The following is a 25,000-nucleotide window of genomic DNA, read 5'->3' as shown; positions in this document are numbered from 1 at the left end:
GATGTTACGTAGGGGAGGAAGGGGAGTTTAGGGGGATTTTGAGGACAAACTATTGAGGTAAGAGGATGGGAAGGAGAGGAGGAAACGGGAAGAAGAGGGGGAGAGAACACCAGGGGAAGGGGGGCTTGAAGGAGGTGGAGGGGAAAGGGGGGAGGGAAAAAGGATTGGGACGGTGTTGGGGGGGAGAGGAGGGGGGAGGAGTGGATAAAGGGGAGTGGAGGGGGGAGGGGGAGGGAGAAGAGACAAACAAAACACAGAAGTAAGATGTTTCGAAAGGATGAATGAGAGGGGAGAAGGGGGAGAGGTGGGGAGATAAAGGGAAGCAAAATACAGGGAGTGGAAATTTAAGACAGGGGGGAGATATGTATGGGGTGAAGGTATAGAAGGAGAGAGGCGTGGCAGTGGGAGAGGACAAAGTGGTGGTGGAGGAAGGGAGATGAAGGGAGAGGGAGAGGGGGTGGAGCTTCGTGGGGAGATATGAGGGGGAGGGAGAGGGGGTGAAGCTTCGTGGGGAGATATGAGGGAGAGGGAGAGGGGGTGGAGCTTCGTGGGGAGATATGAGGGAGATAAAAAGGGAGATAAAAGGAAGATATTTGAAGGGTCACATCATGGGGAGTTAAGAGAGGGGTGAGAAGGGCCTCCGGGGTGATATGAACTCTGGGACGAAGGTTTGAGGAGGAGCTTGACATAACAGGGGGAGGGGAGAGTGGTGGGGGGGTTGGGGTGGGAGGTGACAGGATATTTGGGGAGTGTGGAGGAGGAGGAGGAGGAGGAGAAAGAGGAGAGGAAAGAAGAAGGAAATGACGGGGGAACAAAAACAACAAAAACAAGAGAGGGAAAAGAGGAATAGGAGAAAACGAGGAAGGGGAGGAGGATGAATAAAAAAGAAAAAGAACAAGATAAAAAGCAACAAAAAGGGAGAAAAAAGAAAAAAAGAGGAAGAAAAAGAAGACGGGGGTTAAGGGGAAGATAAAGATGAAGACGCGGAAGAGGAAGTACCACAAGTGAGGAGGGAGGAGGAGGAGGAGGAGGAGGAGGAAGACGACGACGATGAAGAGGAAGAAGAGGAGGGGGAAGAAGAGGAGCTCGTGGATAGACTGAAGCAAAGGTCACCATCTATAACCAATGAGAAAGAAAGAGGTTTTCCCGTAGATCGTCCACTCTCTCTCTCTCTCTCTCTCTCTCTCTCTCACACACACACACACACACACACACACACACACAGCAAAGTACCATAGAGTATATAGAGAAAGCAAGACAAAAAATAAAACAAGAGAAAAGGAAGAGAAAAGAAGAGAAAGAACAGGAGAAAAAATAAAAGAAGAATAGGAGGAAGAAATAATGAAAGTACAGAGAACCGCACACCATGGAATCGAATCTTATACAAGCACCCAAATACCACGTGTGTGTGTGTGTGTGTGTGTGTGTGTGTGTGTGTGTGTGTGTGTGTGTAGATAGGAAGAATCGGATGCTGAAAAGGTCACAGTGTTTATAGATATCATGGCATATATACGTACAGGAAGCAGGGGAGCGATACACACACACACACACACACACACACACACACACACACACACACACACAGGAAGATAAAATGACACGCACCCAACCAACGCACCAACCATCCCACGAGAGGACCTAAAAATAGCATCACTCTCCACCATGTCTAATAAGGGGAGAAAAATATAGACGAAAAAAAATATAAAAACTAATGGATTAAAGGTGAAACGAGATAAAGGTTGAATAAGCCTTAACCCTGCTTTTATACCCCCTATCCCCCTCTTCCTCTTCCTCTTCCTCCTCCTCCTCTTCTTCCCTGATACCCACGTTCTCAACAGAAAAAAACAGAGGGAAGATAAGAGGCAGAATAAGCTTGTACTCTACGCTGCTATCATAAGCTTTCTCCATACTTATTCTCCCCCACCATCCCTCCCTCCCGCCCTTTCTGCCTAATCCATACCTTTCCCAACCCCTCCATACGGCTCTTAACCCCCTCCATACAAGTTGCAAACCCTCCATGCGGCTCTCAACCTCTCCACACACCGCTAAACCTCTTCACGTAGTTCTCAACCTCTACAAACACGTCTCAACCCCTTCACTCATCTTTTAACCCCTCCACAAAACTCTCAACCCATCCACATAGCTCTAAACTCCTCCACATAGTTCTCCACCCTTTCACACACTCTGAAGCCAGTTCCACACACCTCTTAACTCCTCCACACACCTGATAACCCCTCCATACAGCTTTGAACCCCTTCGTAAATGTCCTTCACTCTCCACACACCTCTCAGTGCCTCCATAGATCGCCCCTCCATACACCTTTCAACCCCTTCGTACACCGTCTCCCATTTCACACACACCTCAACCACTCCATACACCTTTCAACCACTTCGTACACCGTCTCCCATTTCACACACATCTCAACCACTCCATACAACTATCAACCCCTTCAAAAACACCTCTCTACCACTTGGTCAGTCTCTCAACTCCATCATAATCCCCTAAACTCCGCCACGCAACTCTCAACTCCGTCACACAAATCTCATGAAAGAAAGAACAAAACACGCTAATACCCCCACACCATTAACTTATCCCCCCTTCAACCCCACCCACCGCCACTTTCTCCCCCTCCTATCACATGCCACCCCCTACAGACCTGCCTCGGGATAAGAAAAAAAAAGCATTACCAGAGAAGAGCTAGAGAGCCCCCAAATCCCTATCCTTTAGACGCCTCCTTCCCCCCTTCCTCCCCCTTCTCCCCAACCTTCACGACCGGTTTCTTGGTGTTATAGATTCCCCCCACGCCTCCCCTTCGTCCCCCCTCCTCCCCGTAACCCCCCGCCCCCCTCGCACAGGTAGGTACCGCGGGCCATTACGGCGCTGCTTATGGTCCTAATGAGATGCCCGTAGACCAGGTACTTTATGGCAATCACCTGAAATTACCCAGTTCCCAGGCACGACTATGACGGCTACTACTTCTACTGCTACTACTACTACTACTACAACTACTACTACTTTTACTACAACTACCACTGCTACTACTACGACCGCCACCACTTTATTGTTGCTACTACTTCTGTTACTACTTTACTTCTACTACTACTACTACTACTACTACTACTACTACTACTACTACTACTACTACTACTACTACTACTACTACTACTACTACTGCTACTACTACTACTACTACTACTACTACTACTTGTGAAACCTATTGTGATGATAAGCCTAACAGAATGCTGAGACCTTGGAGAGAGAGAGAGAGAGAGAGAGAGAGAGAGAGAGAGAGAGAGAGAGAGAGAGAGAGAGAGAGAGAGAGAGAGAGAGAGAGAGAGAGAGAGAGAGAGAGAGAGAGAGAGAGAGAGAGAGAGAATGTTATGCATGGGATGGGCGTGAGATCAAGGGAGGGAACGTGTATCAGGAGACATCAATCTTTTATTTATGTACACACACACACACACACACATTGACGAGTCACATACATACATACATAATGGGGTGAATTTTATACATACATACACAGGGATATCATACTGAGATGTAGTGCGGCTTATTTATACAAACACACATACATACATACATACACACAGACAGACAGGGGTGATACAAATATACTCATAGGGGTTTTACATACATATTGGTGGGTGTGAAGATCTGTGTGTGTGTGTGTGTGTGTGTGTGTGTGTGTGTGTAGTCGCGCCACAGAGGGGAGGGTGGATGGGAGGTGCTGTAGGGAAGAAGGGGGGGTGCTGTGGGGGGCGGGGGGGGGGGGGGAGGAGATGCATGGGTCCACCTTTTCATAGGCTTTTTCATTACCTTCAACGCGACGCTAAAAATAGAGTTCATCCGATAATCATTTTTTCTACACGCGCCATTATTTTTCTCTTTCTGCTCTGTAATACGCCCTTAGCTTCGTTTATTTATTTATTTATTTTTTTTTTTTACAGCAAAGGAGACGGCTCAAGGGCAACAAAAAGAGTACAGAGAAAAAAAAAGCCCGCTGCTCACCGCTCCCAGAGATCTACGTGCACAGCAACTCTCTTTTCACATGTTATCCACCAAAATACGTCGATTATTAAATGTATACGATTATTTTTTTATTTGCGTATTTAAATGATTAAGAACTGATTCCTTACTTGATTTATTTCGGAAGGTATCGAGTTTTTCTTTATCCGGTAACTCATTTTCTTTTATTTACACGAAGGTTGATTCTCGCGGGGGAAGGAGAGAGAGGATAATGAACCGACTTACGAGGAATTAACCGGAGGGGAAGCGGCAATTTCTGAGTACACACACACACACACACACACACACACACACACACACACACACACACACACACACGAGCGTCTATTGTATGGCAAAACTGGTCGAGAATTGGAGGTTTTTAATAAATAGTTCGCGTTTATTAGTGGAGATATTTCAGCTTTTTTTATTTTGGTCGAGGGGAGGGAGGGAGAGAGGGAGGGGAGGGGGAGTTAAGGGGGGATGGAGGGGAGGGGGAGGAGGGGGGTGGTTGGGTTCACGGCTATATATATGTATATTAATTTATCTGGAATGATTGGCATGACTTATTGTTGTTGTTATTGTTTTTGCGTTATTAAAAATGTTATGCAATGTTCGTTTTTACCTCCAATGTTGCTGCTGCTGCTATTTCGCTTACAACAACAACAACAACAACAACAACAGCAATTAGAACAACAACTGCAGCCAATACTATAACATCAACAACAACAACAAAAACAACTACTACAATAACGAATAACTCGGACCAACGAAAATTACGAAGATTATAGCAATTACGAAGAAAATTAGACACCCTTACCCCCTAATTGCTCCTTTACTACTATTACTACTACTATTACTACTACTACTACTACTACTACTACTACTACTACTACTACTACTACTACTAACATTACTACTATTACTACTACTACTACTACTACTACTACTACTACTACTACTATTACTACTACTACTACTACTACTACATTTGCTACACACCTGCAATCAGTAGTGTGGTCAGCAGAAGTGTGGCAGCAAGGCGGGGGTGGGGGGGAGCCGGGCAGTGGGCGGGCAAGGGGTTGAGGGGCCACATCACACCCTGCTCCTCCTCCTCCTCCTCGTCCTCTCCTGCTCCTCCTCCACCTCCTGGCCTTGCCCCTTCTGCTGTTCCTCGCCGCTGTTCTACTGTTTAGTCTTCCTGCTCCTGTTGCTGGCGGTGGTGGTGGTGGTGGTGATGCTCTATTTGGTGGTTGTGGTGGTGGTTGTGGTGGTGGATGTGGTGATATTGGTGATGCTTTGCCGGCCCCGCGCCTGTTGGGTAAATAAGGTGGTGGTTAGGATAAACACACTTAAGAACACAAGAACATAAGGAGTCTGCAAGAAGCCGGTTGGCCTATACACGGCAGCTCCTGTAATCCTAACCCCACCTAACCTCACGATCCATGAACTTAACTAACCTCTTCTTGAATGTATCTATCGTACTGGCACTCATAAAATGTCTGTCGAGCCTGTTCCTCTCATCCCCAACTCTTGGTAAACAGATTCTTGCCTATGTCTTTTTCTGAATCTGAATTTATCCAACTTAAACTCATTGATACGTGTCCTACCCAGCTCTCTTACCATCAAGGCCTTCTTAACATCCCCCTTCATCTATTTATAAACTTCAGTCAAGTCTCCTCGCATCCTTCGCCTTTCCAGAATATGCAGATTTAAATGTATAAGTCTTTCCTCATATGGCAAGTTTCTCAACCCTTGAACCATCATTATTGTCCTCCACTGCACAGATTGTAACATATTTATATCCATTCTATAGTAAGATAACCATAACTGAACTGCATCCACACACACACACACACACACACACACACACACACACACACACACACACACACACACACGTTGGCAATACAGACAAACAAACGCACGGCCGAGACAATTCTCCCAGCGGCTTTGTCTTCACGAGATCAACTTCATCATGCCACCAATACCGACACAGAAACACACACACACACACACACACACACACACACACACACACACACACACACACACAACGAACGTAGAAAAATAGCATAAACCAAAAGATAATAGTAAATAAACAAGACTCAGTGCCGAAATTCAACCAGAAGAGAGACGGAGACCACTGCCACGAGACCAGATCAGATGTAGTCCCGGGATATGCCTCTGCAACGGCTCCCGGATTTCCTTTTCACTCAATGTCAATGTTCTCGTGCTTAAACTCTTATTTTCTTTTTCAATATTCACTTGACATCGTTTTTTTTTCACTGGTTTTGCACGTGTGTTTTAGCCTTCTGAATTCTTTGTCTTTCCTTCCAGAGTTTTTTTAAGACGAGAAAAATGTTGGGAAAGGCCTTTGTTCTGCATTGTCCTAATAATGGCCGATGATGAGGGTGATAAGCGCGGTAATCTTTGGGTACTACACATTAACACGGAAATTATAGATACAGGGACATAGAGATAAGAAAACAGGAAGGTTAGAAGATAAACAACACCAGTGGTACTTGGTAAACAATAACAAATGTAGGCAAATAAATAAAATATATATACGAATAAGAGATAATGTACTTGAAATAAAAGGAAATAAACATTGTACGGAGACATGTTGGGACGTAAAGATAAATACTAAATAAAGATAAATAAAAAAGTAAATAGGTAAATAAGGACAAAAATAAAGATAAAACAGATAGAAACTTATAAATAAAGGCCAAAATAGAGATGAGGAGACGGAAACAGACAGACAGACAGACAAACGGACACACTGATGGGTACGAATGGCACACACACACACACACACACACACACACACACACACACACACACACACACGCAGGCTGGATGGGGAAGGTAAATTTGATACACGGCGGCGCAATGAATGCAAAACGGCATTGGCCGCGGCATTAGTGCGGACGCGGCGCCACGACCCGGAAACAGTGACGCGTATAGTGGGGAGTGTGTAGGAATAAATACATAGGGCGACCTGTACGCAAACGAGAGGAAAAAAAAAGTTACGCAAATATTAAGGAACGTGTGGAAATAGATATAGAGCGACCTGAGGGCAATAAACAAACTTCTAATGAAAGAGTGCAGGTAAACATAGAGGAAAAGAAGCAAACAAGTGACGGAAGTATTAGGGAATGTGTCAAAATGAATATATATGAACCAGCGCGGAACACGAACGGAAAATGAGCGAAAATATTAATGAAAGCGAACAGATATTATGGGATGTGTAAAAATAAATACATAGGGGCTGCACAGAACACACAGACGAGGGAAAAAAAAGGAACGAAAGTGCTAATGAACGTGCACTGATAAATAAAGAACGGCCCAACAAAGCTAATAAGGCGAAAAAAGCAAATAAAGTGACCCAATTGTAAAGGGAATGTTGTATAAAAATAAATATTGACGAAGAAAAAGGAACGAAAATACTAATGAACGTGTACTTATAAATAAAGAACGGCCCAACAACGCTAATGAGACGAAAAGAAGCAAAGAAAGAGACCCAATTGTACAGGGAATGTGTAAAAATATATACTGACGAAGAAAAAGGAACGAAAATATTAATGAACGTGCACTGATAAATAAAGAACGGCCCAACAACGCTAATGAGGCGAAAAGAAGCAAAGAAAGCGACCCAATTGTACAGGGAATGTGTAAAAATATATGCTGACGGAGAGAAAGGAACGAAAATACTAATGAACGTGTACTTATAAATAAAGAACGACCCAACAACGCTAATGAGGCGAAAAGAAGCAAATAAAGCGACCCAATTGTACAGGGAACGTGTAAAAATATATACTGACGGAGAAAAAGGAACGAAAATACTAATGAACGTGTACTTATAAATAAAGAACGACTTAAATACGTTAATGAGACGAATATAAGGAAGCAAATAAAGCGACGCATATATCAGGGGATGCGTAGAAATTAGTGAATAGAGGGTCTGCACGCAACACACAAAACGAGGAATAAAGTAACACATATTAGGGAATGAATGTGTGAAGCAATAGATACATAGGGGGGCCCTGCACGCAACACACAAACAAACAAACAAAAAGGAAGAAAACAAATACATAAATAAATACGGAAATACATCAATCAATACACAAGAATCTGACGCAACACGCAAATTAAAAAAAAAAAAAAAGAGCGCAAATTTTAATGAATGTGTACAGAGAAATATATATAGAACGACTTACACGTTAATGAGAGGAAAGGAAGTCATATATTGGTATGTGTGTGTGTGTGTGTGTGTGTGTGTGTGTGCGTGTAGATATATATATAGAGAGGGCGACCTGTCCGGAACACGCTAACGAGGAAAAAAAGAACGGAAAATATTAATGAACGTGAAGGCTAAATATGGAACGACCTAATGACGCTAATGAGGCGAAAATGAATAAGTTAGTGAAAGTGTAGAAAAAAAATATAACTGACGCAGCGCGAGTGAGATAAAATAATAACGAAATATATTGTGTATTAAACCCCACTCAGAACTACGTCTATAACCCACCCCGAACCTTGCCGATAACCCACACATAACCTCTTAAAACTTTGCTTACGTGCACATTCAGAATTTCTTGAAACCTCTTTCACAACACACTCAGAACCTCACTTAGGACTCCATATTGAACCCCACTCGGAACTCCGTCCATCACCCACTCCGCCCCTTGCCGATAGCCCGCACACAACCTTTGAACACTCACGTGGCTCACGACCATAATGTTTGTTCTTTTATCTTCGTCTTTGTTTAACACTTTCTTGCTTTGTGTTTCTTTTTTACTCCTTTCATTGTTTCTTGGGTCGTCTGCTTCTGTTGTCCCTTTTAATCACTTTCTCTTGTTTTAACTACCGATTTTTGGTCCCTCCGTTTATTTTTTCTTATATTTTTTTCTCATTTGTTCCTCTAAATAGTTACCCTTTAACTATTATAGTTATTCTCTCTCTCTCTCTCTCTCTCTCTCTCTCTCTCTCTCTCTCTCTCTCTCTCTCTCTCTCTCTCACACACACACACACACACACACACACACACACAGTGCAGGAAACTGAGCCTTGGCAGCAGTGAGGGCAGGCTCTGCCGTGCAAGGGGCGGCGGCCGCCACCAGCTCATTCTGTTGTAACTGCCGCCGCCTCGTTCACCATAACATTTGTCAAACATTTACAATTAAATGAAGACAAAAGTAGTGAACGAGATGTTCCCTAAAGCCCGCAGCAAAGACATCCGACGCGCCGTGCTCGGCACCTGCGTCGTGCTGGCCGCCGACGGCGGCGCCAGCGGTGGGGCGCGGCCCCGCAAGGTGACCATCACCCTTTGCCGGCGTCGGGGGTGCTGGCGAGCCCTCAGCTCGCGGGGGGTGGCCGTCTTCGCCTTCCCGGAGGCGTCTGGCCCCACCTCCCTCACTGCCCCGCTGGACCTGGAGTACCTCTTCAGGTGCAGCGGGAAACCAGACGCCGAAGCCACGCAGGTCAAGATCTGTGTGGCGTACCGCCGCGGTGCAACTCGCAAGGCCCGCGTTAGCCTCGAAGAGTTCCTGGAGGCGCTGCTGGATGGAGGCCGACCTGGCAGCTTCTTCCTGTACATCTACGATGACAAGGTCGGTCTTCAGCTGGCCAGTCAGCAATTCCAGGGCCTTCCCACAACATGGCCACTGGAACAGAAGCCCGGCAAGGGAAAGATGGCCATGCATACTGATGGAAACACTGACGCCGCCTACAACGAATGGAAGCTTTACCTGGAAAAGGTGTTTGCGGTGGAAGACGATGAAGAGAACACCGACAACGATGAAGACACCCACAACGAACAGAAAGTTTACCTGGAAAAGGTGTTTGCGGTGGAAGACGATGAAGAGAACACCGACAACGATGAAGACACCCACAACGAACAGAAAGTTTACCTGGAAAAGGTGTTTGCGGTGGAAGACGATGAAGAGAACACCGACAACGATGAAGAGAACACCGACAACGATGAAGACACCTACAACGAATGGAAAGTTTACCTGGAAAAGGTGTTTGCGGTGGAAGACGATGAAGAGAACACCGACAACGATGAAGACACCTACAACGAATGGAAAGTTTACCTGGAAAAGGTGTTTGCGGTGGAAGATCATGAAGAACACACCGACAATGATGAAGACACCTACAACGAATGGAAGGATTATCTAGAGAAGGTGTTTTCGGTGGAAGATGACGTAGGAGACACCGACAATGACGATGGCACCCACAGTGAAGGGAAAGGTCTCCCGAATAAGCTGTCTGCAGTGGAAGAAGATGACTTTGACGAAGCGGCGCACGAGGTTAGGGATGCCTGTGATGTCGCTGCCGGAGAAGAAGAGCAAGTCTCTGATGTTCCTGCCGCAGAAGAGGAGCCAGCCTGTGATGTTCCTGCCGCAGAAGAGGAGCAAGCTTCTGATGTTGCTGCCGCAGAACAGGTGCAAGCCTCTGATGTTCCTGCCGCAGAACAGGTGGAAGCCTCTGATGTTCCTGCCGCAGAAGAGGAGCAAGCTTCTGATGTTGCTGCCGCAGAACAGGTGCAAGCCTCTGATGTTCCTGCCGCAGAACAGGTGCAAGCCTCTGATGTTCCTGCCGCAGAAGAGGAGCAAGCCTCTGATGTTGCTGCCGCAGAACAGATGCAAGCCTCTGATGTTCCTGCCGCAGAAGAGGAGCAAGCCTGTGATGTCGCTGCAACAGAAGAGGAGCAAGCCCCTGATGTCGCTGCGACACAAGAGGAGGCACCCCAGCACGCAGAAGCCTCTCGGGGCGGTACAAGTGCCACAGACAGGGAGGTTTCCCCTCAGGGCCAGGCCCCAGCACCAGTGACCGTCCCTGCCGCCCCCGCCACAGCGTCCCTCGCCTACCGCAGCCTCACCGTGCCTCAGAGATTCATCTCCCGCCTCGCAGGACCCAGTGACCGCCAGCTGGAGGACCTGCGGCGGAGCCACGGCGTCAGCATCGTGCGGGTCAGGCGAACCCTGCACATCAAGGGCGAGAGGGACGCCGTCCTGCGGTGCCACCGCCACATGCGAGACGAGATCGCCGAGTGGCGGAGGCGCGAGGCCGCTGAGGCTGAGTAAGCGACTCACAGACTTACCTGTGACCCGTGACGGCCGCATTAACACCGTGTTTCATAGCATTTCTTATCATTTCTTGTCTTTCTTATCAATCTAGTTATTCTGCTGTTGTTGTTGTTGTTGTTGTTGCCATACCCACCTCCCCAGCACGATCACAACGGATCACTCGGTTCTGTTGAGTCATCGCGATCCGGTTTCGTGTTTCGGGTGAAGGCGCTGAACGGAGCGGCTCAGACCCAGGATGAATCAGACAGATTGTATGTCTGGGTGGGGAAGTGGCAGACTACGTGCAATATCGGAAGTGCAGTATTTTGCGTGTAGGTAGGAACATAATTATTGCTTAAATGGCACTCCCCTGAGCAGGTCTAGATGTGAGAGGGATTTAGGGGTCCTAGTGAGCTCTGATCTCCGTCCTCGGGCACAGGCTAGATATCGTGCAAATCGGGTGTTGTGATTCATTTCAAGAAGCGCAAGCAATAGAAGCGCCGAAGTCATCCTCAGGCTATATTTGGCATTAGTTTGACCTCATCTTGATTATGCGGTTCAGTTCTGGTCACCTTACTATAGAATGGATATAAAAATGTTAGAATCGGTACAGAGGAGGATGACAAAGATGATTCGCGGGTTTGGGAAATTTCTCATATGAGGAAAGACTCCAACAATTAAACCTGCATTCCCTAGATAGGCGAAGGGTGCGAGGAGAATGGATCGAAGTTTATAAATGGAAGAAGGGCTTTAATAAGCGGGATATTACTAAGGCCCTGATGGTAAGAGAACCGGATAGGACATGTAGTAATGAATAAAAAAAACTAAAAAAAAACTAAGCGCAAGGGATATAAAAAAATAACGAAATACATTAAAGAAGGCGTAGAAATTAATATAGACAACGACGTATACAGAAATGAAAAAGATGAATGTAATTAAAATATGACCGCAAGTGGAAGATAAAAATCAGAGTGACCTGCACGCTAATGAGATGAAAAAGAAGGTAAGAAAAATATCCGTGAAAATGTACCAATTAATATATAACAGCAATACACGGCGGACGGAAACGAGAAAAAAAGTAAAAAGAGTAGAGTAAAAAAAGTAAAAATAGAGGAAGGAAGGAATATATTGCTGAATACGAACAAATCAACATATATCGACCTTTAGAGAAATCAGAAAAAAAGACCCAAAAATATTAGAGGCTGCGTACGGTACTAATAAATATAGACAGCGCTGCACGTCACACACAGAGAAACAAAAGAGTAGCGAAAATATTATCCAAAGCGCACCAATAAATATATACCGCGCTGCACGTCACACGCAAATAAACAAAAGAGTAGCGAAAATATTATCCAAAGCGCACCAATAAATATATACTGCCAATATATCCAGTGCAGGAAGCAATACCCAAATAATTGTCCAGTACAGTCCAGTCCATTAGTAGGCGTGGGATTGCTGTCTGGACGCTTCTGTTCTTGATTTTAGAGTAATTTCCGGTTATTTGATTTCCTTCTTCTCTCTCTCTCTCACTTATGGTCCTTATTCTTGTTTCTTGATTGGCGTTGTTGTGTTTTTTAGTTTTGGTGAATTTTCATTTTTTTTCTGCACCAAATTTTTGTGATATAATTTTTTCTGTTTTCAATTTTTTCCAGTGTTAATGGTTGGAACACTAATATATTGTACGTTAAAAAAATATATATATATATGGACTGTAAATATTAATAGAAAGAGCGTCAGCAGCGATGGAGGTAAAGGTAGAAAATATAGACGCAATAAAAAATTATAATAAAAGCGATAGAAAAAATAAATAAACTAACACCACACCCAAAATAGCGTTAGTATAAAAAAAATAATAAAGCATCTCAAAAAAAAAAAGACTACTAAATTATACAAAAAATAATAAGAAAAACATCCATGAATTTAGTGAACTATAAATCATAAAAACATTAACGAAAAATAAATTAATGTTGGATATAGTGACTGAAAACATTACTAAAATCCACCCTTCAGGCAATCAATCAAAAAGGAAATAAATATAAATGATGGAAGTCTCTCTCTCTCTCTCTCTCTCTCTCTCTCATCTTTCATCTTTCTCGTCATTCTTTACGTCTTATGACTGTTCAAATTTCTTTCCCTTCTTCATCTATCTTCTTAACCTTCCACTTGTCCGCCTCCTCCTCCTCCTCCTCCTCCTTCTCCCCCTCCTCTTCCTCCTCCTCCTCCCCTTACCTGCACACACACCTGCCACCCTCTTAAGGATTGCATTCTTACGCCCATAATCCCATTTCAAGACGAGACGGGAATACGCCCACCGCACGTGCGCCCACACACACACACACACACACACACACACACACACACACACACACACAGATTATTACTATTATTTTCAGTATCAATATCAATATTTAGTACAGACATAATTTTATTTACTTACTTATTATCATCATCATAATATTAACACACACACACACACACACACACACACACACACACACACACACACACACACACACACACACACACACACGACGGCTAAACTGCATCCATTAATCCGACATCTCGCAGCCGCGCCCCGAAAGTGCCCCGCCCCTTTCAACAATGCCCCGCTAGACGCAGATGCACCGTGCCCCGCCCTGCCCCATAACCCCACTACCTGCCCCCCCCCCCGACCCCCCAGACCCCCTGACGTACCCTCCGCCCCGCTCAGACCACCCAGGCCCCTACAATCAACCCTCTCTATGCCCCATCATGCCCCGCCCCACAATGGACCCGATACAGTGCCCCGCCCAGTTTAATGAGAGAGATCGGACCTCGGACCTTCACACCCTGCCCCATGGATGTAAAAAGTCACCCCCAGTTCGAGCCCCCCCAGTCGCCCCGTCCCCCTCTCCGCCATTCAATACTCGACCGGAAGTAGCGTGGGAGAGAGAAGTGCTGGGCGGCATGTGTGTTGCAGATGCTGGGCCTCTCTCTCTCTCTCTGCCTCTATTATTGTCTGCATGGCTTCTCACCCGCGCCGTTCCCTCCCTTCATATATCTATTTATGTTTTGCTTCTCTCTCTCTCTCTCTCTCTTTTTCTTCTCTCCGTTTCACTCCCTCACCTCTCCTCCACCTCCTCCACCTCCTCCACCTTCTCTTAACTCCTTCCGTGGTTTGTCTGCCAATCTTCCACTTATTTACTACACACACACACACGCACACACACACACACACCTTCACACACACCTTACAAAACACCTGATATCGCTGCGCCTTTTTTCGCCGTTGCTCAGAAATCTTATCAAGCGTCGTCTGTCTTATCACGTAGCGGGAAGAAAAAGTAAAAACAACGGTCAGGAAGGACAGATATGGGTGACAGGGAAACAACAACAACAACAACAACAACAAACAATAACAACAAACAATAACAACCTTCAAGAACGATATGGGAAGAGAATAACATTAAAAGGGAAAAGGGGGCACAACAAACACACTATCAACAACAACAATAATAACAACAACAATAACTCTTTATCAACTTTCAAGAACAATATAGTAAAAGGAAAAAATGAAAGAAAAAGAAATGAATAAGAATATGTCTAATCAATGGCAGATTTGATTAGCTGAAGAAAAAAAAATATATATAACATTCACAAATTCGATAGTGTTTGTATAAGGAAGGAAGAACATCAGTTAAAGACGAACGATGTGGGAGGAAAGGAATAAAAGGAATAAAAAGCGTGAATAAGCACACACAAAAAAGGCCCAAGGGAAGTTGTGACGTCCATCTTAAATTCTGGAAACATATGAAGTTTTATTTCCGCGGCGAGAGGTTTGTCCTAATATGGAGTTGAAGAAGTGGAGGGAAGGAAAAATGAAGCTGGGAGGACTGGGAGAAAAAGTAGAAAGACGCGGAAAGTGAGACAAACATAATGAAAAACAGGAAAAAGATGCATAAAAATAAGAAAAAAAACGAAGGGAAGGAAAAATGAAGCTGCGAGGACTGGGAGAAAAAAAGTAAAAAGACGCAGAAAGAGAAACATAATGAAAAACAACGCGAAAAAGATGCATAAAAATCATAGAGAAAAAAAAGAAGTGCATGGATTGAAAAAAAAAGTAAGACGAAGCATAAAAAAATAGACGAACAAAACTGAAAACGAGACAAAAAGAATTAAAATGTCAAACAGAAAAAAAAAAAAACCGGGGAGTGAATAGACTGAAAAAAAGAATAAAAGACGAGACAGAAAGGGATAGAAACATGACCAAAAACAATACAAAAAAGACGAAAAAAAAAAGGCCAGAGAGAAAAAGAATCAAAAAAATCCCAGACCAGCAACCAACGTGGGGAAGATTAAAAAGAACCGACATAAAAAAAGAATATTAAACAAAAACAAGGCAGAAGAAACAAAGGAGAATGGCAGACAAGGAAGAAAGCAAAGAGAGAAAAAAATCACTAAAAGAAAAGTAGAAAAAATAGATAAGACGGAAGAAACAAGGAAGGAAGGAAGGTAAGGAAGAAGGCGAGGACGGTGATGGAAGAGGAGGAAAGGGAGATAAAGGAGGAACAGATGAGGAGAGGAATGGGACAGAGGGAGAAAAAGAGTGCAAAGTGGACTGCATCAGAATGACAAAGGAGAAGCAATAAAGGCTGGAGGAGGAGGAGGAGGAGGAGGAGGAGGAGGAGGAGAGGAACAAGATGAAGATGAAGAGGAGCAGGAGGAAAAGAGGAAGAGAGAGAGATGCTTTAAAGGTAACTTGAGAACAAACGAGAGAGAGAGAGAGAGAGAGAGAGAGAGAGAGAGAGAGAGAGAGAGAGAGAGAGAGAGAGAGAGAGAGAGAGAGAGAGAGAGAGAGAGAGAGAGAGAGAGAGAGAGAGAGAGAGAGAGAGAGAGAGAGAGAGAGAGAGAGAGAGGAAGCTATCTCTCACTGAATTACTCTCACATCGTTGCCCTGCCGCTGTCCATGCAAAACAGAACGCCCATAAACTTTGCTGAAAACAACAATAACAATAAAATGGAAGCAAGTAAACAAAGTCGTAGATATATATAGATAGATAGATAGATACTTGGGTAGAGATACATAGATAGAGATAGATATAGATAACGTAGATACTGATAGAGAAAGAACAAGGTAAAAACAGAAAAAAATAGATGAAGAAAGGAATGAATGAAGGAAAGGAAAGAAGGAAGGAATTAAAGAAGGAAGGAAAGAAAATAGAGGGAAAAAATAATGAGAGAGGAAGAGAACAGAAAAAGTAGATGAAGGAAGGAAGGAAGGAAGGAAAGGAAGGAAGGAAGGAAGAAATTAAAGAAAGAAGGAAAGAAAATAGAAAAAAACAATGATGAGAGAGGAAGAGAAAAGAAAAAAAGTGGATGAAGGAATGAATTAATGAAGGAAAGGAAGGAAGGATTTACAGAAGGAAGGAAGGAAAATAGAAAAAAAATATATGATAAAAGAGAGCGAGACAAGATACAGACAAGATTGATAGATACAGGGTTAAACAAACAAGGGAGGAATTAAGGATGTTAGATAAAAAAGGAAGAAAGGACGGTGTAATAAGGACAGTAGAAAAGAATGAAAAAAAAACGAAGAGATTGAAAGATAAACGATAGATAGATAGATAAATAAGTAATGTAGAAAAGAAGAAAGGAAAAAATGAGATAGACACATGCAAGATAGATGGATAGTTAAATAGATGGATAGATAGACAGGTAGATAGACGGATAAGCGAGGAAGTGAGAGGTTACAGGTGGGTATAAAAAATAAAAAATAAACGCAGGTGTTACGTTGTCTAGATCAAGAGATAGAGGCGAATGTTGGTGCGTCGACAACAGATAAACTTAATGTAGGACTGTAGGTACACAAACAGATAAACAATAGATAACACACACACACACACACACACACACACACACACACACACACACACACACACACACACACACACACACTCTGCAGAAACCCACTACGTAATTTAATAGGAAGAAGAAGAAAAAGAAGAAGATATAGAAAAGGAAGAAGAAGAAGAAAAGGAAGAAGGAGAAAAAAAAGAACAACAACAGCATTAACAAATACAATAAAAACGACAACAACAACATCAACAACAGCAACAGCAACAGCAACCATCATCATCTTCATCAACAACAAAAAAAAATACAATTACAGCATCATCACCACTACCATCACCACCACCACCATCACCACCACCACCATCATCATCACCACCATCATCACCACCACCACCACACGCTACGTACCATAATGATCTCTTCCTTCTCTCTCACCTCCATCTCCTCCTCCTACTCCTCCTCCTCCTCCTTCTCCTCCTCCTCCTCTTCCCCATCTTCGCCCCTTTAATAAGAAAAGAGTAAGTTATCACCCAAATCCCCCTCGTTTTCTTCCCCTTCCTACCCACCGCAGCTTCTCCCCTCTTTTTCTCTCCCAATCTCCCCTCCTTTCCTCCATCCCCTCCCCTCTTACCTCGGCATCTCCCCTCCCTTTCTCCATCCCCTTCCCTCCCTTTCCACACTTTCTCCTCCTCTCCCCCATTCCCCTCTCTCTCCTCCTCTTTCCTCCCTATCTCCATCCCATCTCCCTCCTCTCCCCTCACTTCTCTCTCCTGCATCCCTTTCGTTTCATCTCAATTTTTTCCTCTCTCTCCTCCTCTCCCCTCCCCTTCCAGCCCCTGCCCTCTTCCTTCGTTTCATCTCCACCTCTTCCCTTATGTTAAACCCCTCCTTCTTTCACTCCCTTCTCCATCCCCTCTCTTCTTTTCCTTCTACTTTTTACTCATTTCCTTTAGTTTCATCTTCTCCATCATCACTTCACTTTTCCTCCCCTTCCTGTCTCTACCATCACCTTTCCTCTCTCACTCCTTCTCCTTCTCCTCCTTCTCAGCCTTTTCCTTCCCTTCTTTCCCCTTCTTCCTGCCTTAACCCTTTTCTTCCCTTCAGTTGATTCCCCTCTCTTTTCTAGTTTTCCTTAGCTTTCCCCTCTTTTCCCCCTCTCCCTCCTCCTTCCCGTCTATACCCCCTGGACCCTAGCTTCCCCTCACTCCCCACTCAGTCCCCTTACCTTCACTCCTTGTCCCCTTTCTCCCTTTCGATATGTCCCAACTGTCCCCCATTTTTGTCCCTATCCACTTCTCTACATTATTTATTTTTCCTCTACCTTCTCCTTCCCTTAATTTACCTTCAGCCCGTGTCCATTCCCTTACCTTCCTTTCCTCTCCTGTGCTACCCTTAACCTCCCCACCTCCCGCCTTTTTACCTCGCCTCCCTACCCCCTTTCCCCTCCTCTCCTGTTACCTTCTTATGCCCCTCCCTCCATCTCTCCGCACGTGCAACTCCCAGCTTCTCTACCCTTTTTTTTCTCGTCCCTCCCCTTTCCCCCTCCTTTTCCATTCCCCTTAAGCTAATACCCATCCCTGTGTCTCCCCTTCGTCCCCCTTTTTTCCTCTTCCCCCGCCCCCCTTCCCCCTCTTCACCCCCCCTCCCCTCCCTCGTCAGTGTCAAGGGCGATGTGACAAACCGTTTCAGTGCCATGTTTCACTGCAAGTTTTTCCTCTCTTTTACCCGGCCCAGGTGTGTGTGTGTGTGTGTGTGTGTGTGTGTGTGTGTGTGTGTGTGTGTGTGTGTGTGTGTGTGTTTCTTCTTCGTTTTGAACTGAATTATCTATTATCATCGAAATTATTAGCATCTTAACATTCATCATCATCATCATCATCGGTTCGTTCGCTCCTACAAATTAGAAGGTTAGTGATGTGTGTGTGTGTGTGTGCTTGAGAGAGAGAGAGAGAGAGAGAGAGAGAGAGAGAGAGAGAGAGAGAAGTGTTGGCTTTGGCTTAATTGCTCTCATCCGTCTCCCGCGGTTCAGTTTGAGAGTCAGACGAAAATCAACAAATAAAATGAATAAATAAATAAATGAATAAAGATATGAATAAACTACTGTTCGCCTTTTTTTCCTTAATCGCCTCAGACAAGTCAAGGTCAATAGTTTTATTTTATTTATTTTTCATTATCGCCATTTTTTTTTAATTGATGTTGAAGTCGTGTTCCTTGTCCTTCTTTAGTTCGTCTTTTTATCCTTCGCCTTTGATTGTCTCCTACGCAGCAAAGAAAAAAAAAAAAACGTAATAGAAGAATTTAAATACATCTCATACAAACAACAACAACAACACAGGGAATAAAGAAAAGAAAAAAAAAATCCTCCACATACACAAACACATACAATAAAGAAAAAAAGACAATTCAAACACAAACACAAACAAACAAACACACTCATTCACACACACACACACACAAGCAAACAAACACACAAGCACACGTTCCCCAATCTGAGCATCGCCAAACCCTCCCGCGCCTCCGTCCAATCAATCTGTGTAATCCGCGCGGCGAGGGACCAGGTGTGTGGGGTTACCTGTCCGCACCTGCCTGGGATTACCTCTGGACTGGGACGCTTTCTGTTGATTTGCTTGTGTCATGTTTCCGGGAAGAATTAAAGCGTTATTCCTGGTACTTAGAATCTGACCTTGCACACTTTCTCTAAATTTACTTGTCATCTTTCTTGTTAGAATTACATATATATTTTCTTTTTACGAGATTAAACTTGACTCCTTTGCACAGTTTTTCATTTTTTTCACATTTCCTGGTAAAGTAATTAAAAAAACTTTCCTACGACCATACTTTTAACTTGGAGAATTTTCTTGATTTTTTCCTTTTTTCAACTTTCCAGCTTCACTTTTCTGAAAATTTCCCCTCTCCCCTTTCCTAAAACTTCCCCTAGTCCCCTTTCATAATATTACCCAGTGCCACCTTTTCTAAAATTTCCATCTCACTCCTTTAATAAAATTTCCACTTCTACCATTTCATTAAGTTTCTGTCTCCCAATTCATAAGATTTTCCCTTCCCAACTTTCTTAAAATTTCCATCTATTACCTTCCTTAAAATATTACCCTTCAACCTTCCTTTAAATTTTATCCTACAACAAAGCCCCAAAATTCTCCCCAACAGCCCTTCATTAAATTTTCTCCCTAATCTCTCCCCTTCATATAATTTACCCTTGTCAACTTTACTAAAATATTCTTTCTTCCACTTCCTTAGAATTTCCCCCTCCTACATTTCCTAGTACAGCCACAAACACCATTTTTCCCAGAAGTTTCAATTTCCCCAGCCGCTCACCTCACCAAGCATCTGGCGGCAGGTAAGACTTAATTGCAGGTGGACAGACTTCCTTCCCTCACCTCTCAGAGCACACAGGTAGGCTACGAGTTCTTAATTAAGGGTACAGGTAAGATCATTAAGACTTATCACCTGACATCAGAAACTCGCCTTATATGGTGCGGATATGAATAAGGAGAGAGAGAGAGAGAGAGAGAGAGAGAGAGAGAGAGAGAGAGAGAGAGAGAGAGAGAGAGAGAGAGATAAAAAGAGAGAGAGAGAGAGAGAGAGAGAGAGAGAGAGAGAGAGAGAGAGAGAGAGAGAGAGAGAGAGAGAGATTGGTCAACTACTTTCACTCTCTCTCTCTCTCTCTCTCTCTCTCTCTCTCTCTCTCTCTCTTCAGACACATAAACAAGAGCTAAGCAAAAGTGAACAAAAAAAATATTAAGTTGACGAATCACCATTTTTCCGCCATATTGTTCGTCCTTGTACGGCGCAGACTCGCCTAATATTTCTCTCCCCCGCCCCGCCACGCCCGCACACACACACACACACACACACACACACACACACACACACCTGTCTTCTTTCGATAATGAGGGAAATATTACTTTCACACCCTTGTCTTTCCCCCTCCCCTCCTTTTCCTCTTCCTCCTCTTCTTTTTTTTCTTTCCTTCTTGCATTCTTCTTTTTTTCTTTTTCTTTTCCTCTCTTCCTCTCCTTCTTCCAGTCGTCGTCCTGGTCCTCCTCCTCCTCCTCCTCTTCCTTACATACACCTGATCACACTCCTCCTGTCTACACTTGACGTCCTCTCTCTCTCTCTCTCTCAAAAACACACCAAAGGAACGAGGAAGTGAAGGGACAAGAGAGAGAGAGAGAGAGAGAGAGAGAGAGAGAGAGAGAGAGAGAGAGTCCGACAGACCGTCCCTTCCCTGTATATTAAATTTTTAAGCTATAAATCTGTCGACAGCTTTTTCCTCCTCACGCAGGGAAGTTAGGAAGGAGGAAACAAGTCGTGGAGGAGGAGGAGGAGGAGGAGGAGGGAGACTAATGAAAATGAGAAAGCAGAATAAGGAAAGAAGGAAAGGTTGTCGTGGAGAAGGAGGAAGAGGGAGGAACACGAAGAAGAAAAAAAAAGAAAGGAGGAAGACGAGGAGAAAGGGGAAAGAAAGATGATGATGATGAAGAAGAAGAAAAGGAAGAGGAGGAGAAGGGAGGTAAGAAGAAAGAGGAGAGGAGAAGAAAAAGGGGAAGGGGGACGATGCAAAAGAACATATGTAGGAAGAAAAGGAAGAAGAGAAAGAGGAAGAGGAGGAAGAAGTGGAGAGGGAAGAGTCGTAGACGAAAGATTAAAAGAAGGAACAGGAGGAGGAGGAGGAGGAGGAGGAGGAGGAGGAGGAGATGAATAGGAGAGAGAGAGAGAGAGAGAGAGAGAGAGAGAGAGAGAGAGAGAGAGAGAGAGAGAGAGAGAAGTAAAGCGTAAGAGGAAGAGACAAACAGAAGCAATAAGAGGAGGAGGAGGAGGAGGAAAGAAGTGGTGGTGGAGGAGGTGGAGGGGACAACAGTTAGAGGGGTAGTGAAGTGACTGAGTGGAGGAGGAGGAGGAGGAGGAGGTGGAGGAGTGGGAAGGCTGCCAAGAGGGATCCCATCAGACCATTTCTCCTCCAGTACCCAACATCAAAGTCCTTCTCCCCCTCCTCCTCCTCCTCCTCCTCCTCCTCCTCTTCGTCCTCCTCCTCCTCCTCTTCGTCCTTCTAATACATGGTTTCCACAAGTCTTCTCTTTTCTTCCCTTCGGCGAATTTATTAAACGTGTATCGGTCTTGTTAGGATGCTCTCTCTCTCTCTCTCTCTCTCTCCTTTTTACTTCAGTTTTTAATCCGCCTTTTCAATCTTCATCTTTTCTCAATTTTTCTCCTCCTCCTCCTCCTCCTCCTCCTCCTCTTCCTCCTCCTCCTCTTTCTTCACCCGTAAATAAGGTTACGCGCCAAATTCAATATAACACTTGTTTTCTTCCTTTTCCAATTTTTCCTCAATTTTTCCTTCACTTTTTCCTCCCTCTTTCAAGTTTCCTTAACCCCCCCCGCCGAACACTCTCTCTCTCTCTCTCTCTCTTCTTCCGCCTCCTCCTCCTCCCCTCTTCCTTCCATCCCGTTGACTTCCTTCAGTTCCGGTATACTCGTCTCTCTCTCTCTCTCTCTCTCTCTCTCTCTCTCTCTCTCTCTCTCTCTCTCTCTCTCCGACAAGCGAGGCCTCTCCAAATGCAAAACATAACTGAATATGCCATCAGAGAGAGAGAGAGAGAGAGAGAGAGAGAGAGAGAGAGAGAGAGTTAGGCCATGTTATCCAAGCCGGAGATAACCATAATTAAGCTGCTCTCTCTTTTAATATTTTTATTTATAATTACAAAAAAAGAGGAGGAGGAGGAGGAGGAGGAGGTTAGAGAGAGGCAGTGAACCAGTTTTGATATAACCAAAGCCGAAGCAGTAAGTCATAAGAGAGAGAGAGAGAGAGAGAGAGAGAATGTAATTTGCCGGCGACAGGAGTGAGTGAATCAATGCGCGAGTCAGTGAGTCGAAATAACCGAAGCAGCGAAACGAAGCAACGAACCGGAGGAGAGAGAGAGAGAGAGAGAGAGAGAGAGAGAGAGAGAGAGAGAGAGAGAGAGAGAGAATCATAAAACGGGAATTGATATAACAGGAAGGAAAAAATGGAGGAAAAAACATAAATAAATAAAGAGAAATAAAATGTGGTTGATATTTTAAATCCTGCTTCTTATTTTTCCTCCTTTCTCTCTCCTCCTCCTCTTCTTCCTTCTTCGTTGCTTATTGTTATTGTTTTTGTTCTTCTTCTCCTTCTTCTACTTCTTTTTCTTCTCCATCTTCTTCCCTCTATCTCCTCCGTACATCTCTTTCTCTTCATCTTCTTTAATGGACGCAATTTTGAGGTTGGTGCTCCTCCTCCTCCTCTTCCTCCTCCTCCTAATCTTCCTTCCCTTCTTCTCCTCCTTATCCTCTTTTCTTCATGTTTTTTTCTTTCATCTCATTTTCCTTTCCATCTCTTTTCTTGCTTCATTTAAAACTTCACACCTCCTCCTCCTCCTCTTCTTCCTCATTTTCCTTCATCTTCCTATCTTCCTCCTCCTCCTATTCTTGCGCTTCTCTTTTATCTCATTTTCCTTCTCCTTCCTCCTCTTCTTCCTCATTTTCCTTCATCTTCCTATCTTCCTCCTCCCCCTATTCTTGGGCTTCTCCTTTATCTCACTTTCCTTCTCGTTTCCCTCCTTCTCAAAACGCCTCTTAACTCTTTATTATCCTCCTCTTACTTAACATGTTTATCATCCTCTTTATCCTTCTTCATGATTCTCCTCTTCGTATCTTATCTTCTTCTTTCCTTCCATCTCATTACTCTCTATTTTCTATTTTAAACCACTAACTCCCTCGCCCTCCTTCTCCTCCTTCTCTCATCTTCTTTCTCCTCCTCTTCCTCCTTTTTATTTTATTTCTCTTGCTTCCCCTCTTTTCTATCTTTTTCTCGTTCTATCTCCCTTTTTTCTTCTTATAAGCCTCTTTCTCTTCCTATTCCTTCTCTTAAATCATGCAAGTCTTCCCCCTTCCTTCTCCTTCTCTTTATCTTCTTTTTCTTCCTACTCCACTTCATCCACATCTTTGTTATTTCTCCTATCTCCCTTTTCCTTCCCATTACTCTCCTCATCCCCTCTTCTAAACTCTCCCTCCTCCTCTATCTTTTTTAATCTGTTTCTCCTTCTCTTCATCCTCCTCCTTTTTCTTCCACCTATCTTCTTTTTCCTTCCCATTACGTTCCTCCTATTCCCTCCCCTTCCTTCTCTTCCTCCTTTTACTAATTTCCTCTTCCTCTTAATCTTCTTTCCTCAGTTTTCTTCATTTTCCTCTCCATCCTCCTTTTTCCTCCTCCTATCTCCTCTTTCCTTCCCATTACCCCCTTTCAGATTCCCTCTTTTAGACCATTCAACTCTGCCCCCCCCCCCCGTATCCATTACCAATCGGCGCGTGGATGGAGCGTCTTCATAACAGCGGCGACGGGCGAATAAACTTGAAGGACGACGGCCGGGCGAGATTAGGAGGCCGCGGCACTGACTGGAGGGGGGGAGGGAAGTGGGGAGTTGAAAAGGGGGGGGAAGGAGTCAGACTATTAGAGGAATGTTTTGGGGAGGGGCAGGAGAGAAGGAGGGAGAGGAGGGGAATGGATGAATTGAGTTGAAGGGTCGAAGGAGAGGAAAGTTGAAGGGGAGTTGAAAAGGGGGGGTGAAGGAGTCAGACTATTAGAGGAGTGTTTGGGGGAGGAGGGGGGTGTTAGGAGAGAAAGAGGGAGAGGAGGGGAATGGATGAATTGAGTTGAAGGGAGAGTTAAAGGGTCGGAGAGGAGGGAAGAAGGGAGAGGAGGAAGGGAAAAGTAAGGGGAACTGAAGAGATGGAGGAAAAGAGGGAAAGAGAGAGATGGATGAAAGGAAGGAAGGAACAGTAATAGGAGCTGCAGGGCCGAATAGGGAAGAGGGAAGGAATAGGAAGGAATAGGAGAAGGGACATTTAAAGGGATACAGCGGAGAAGGGAGAGGGAAAGGTTGGGATATGAGGTAAGGAATAGATGAACTGAATTAAAGGGATGAAGGAAGGGAAAGGATGGAAGGACTAAGAAGGAAAAGTAGTTGAAGGAATGAGATTGAGGAGGGATGCTGGGATGGATATTTGGAGGTACAGGAAGGCAAGGAGGAGAGAAGAGACACAGAAGGGGAGGAAAA

At 44.3% G+C, this 25,000-nt stretch overlaps 2 protein-coding genes across 18 annotated transcripts in view; one reads left to right on the top strand and one right to left on the bottom strand.

The window, feature by feature from the left end:
* LOC126982530 (repulsive guidance molecule A-like) overlaps positions 1-25,000 on the bottom strand; it is a 118,344-nt gene that overhangs the window by 65,077 nt on the left and 28,267 nt on the right. The window contains exon 2 of the mRNA XM_050834666.1: positions 5,011-5,322. Coding sequence (XP_050690623.1) covers positions 5,011-5,104 — 94 coding nt within the window. The 5' untranslated portion in view covers positions 5,105-5,322. The remainder of the gene's footprint in view (positions 1-5,010; positions 5,323-25,000) is intronic.
* LOC126982527 (protein starmaker-like) lies at positions 8,518-11,299 on the top strand. Of its 17 annotated transcripts, none has more exons than XM_050834659.1 (3): positions 8,538-10,487; positions 10,521-10,586; positions 10,686-11,267. In XM_050834659.1, exons 1-3 carry the CDS (start codon positions 9,195-9,197, stop codon positions 11,094-11,096), a joined length of 1,770 nt encoding a protein of 589 aa, XP_050690616.1. In that variant the 5' UTR covers positions 8,538-9,194; the 3' UTR covers positions 11,097-11,267. The 17 variants fall into 17 exon arrangements, with proteins under 17 accessions (XP_050690617.1, XP_050690622.1, XP_050690621.1 ...); XM_050834652.1 differs by having other exon boundaries at positions 8,540-10,487; positions 10,521-10,553; positions 10,587-11,264; XM_050834660.1 differs by having other exon boundaries at positions 8,518-9,767; positions 9,930-11,299.

Source organism: Eriocheir sinensis, chromosome 51 (assembly GCF_024679095.1).
Source record: "Eriocheir sinensis breed Jianghai 21 chromosome 51, ASM2467909v1, whole genome shotgun sequence".
NCBI lineage: Eukaryota > Metazoa > Arthropoda > Malacostraca > Decapoda > Varunidae > Eriocheir > Eriocheir sinensis.
This window is presented reverse-complemented; position numbering and strand designations above follow the sequence as displayed.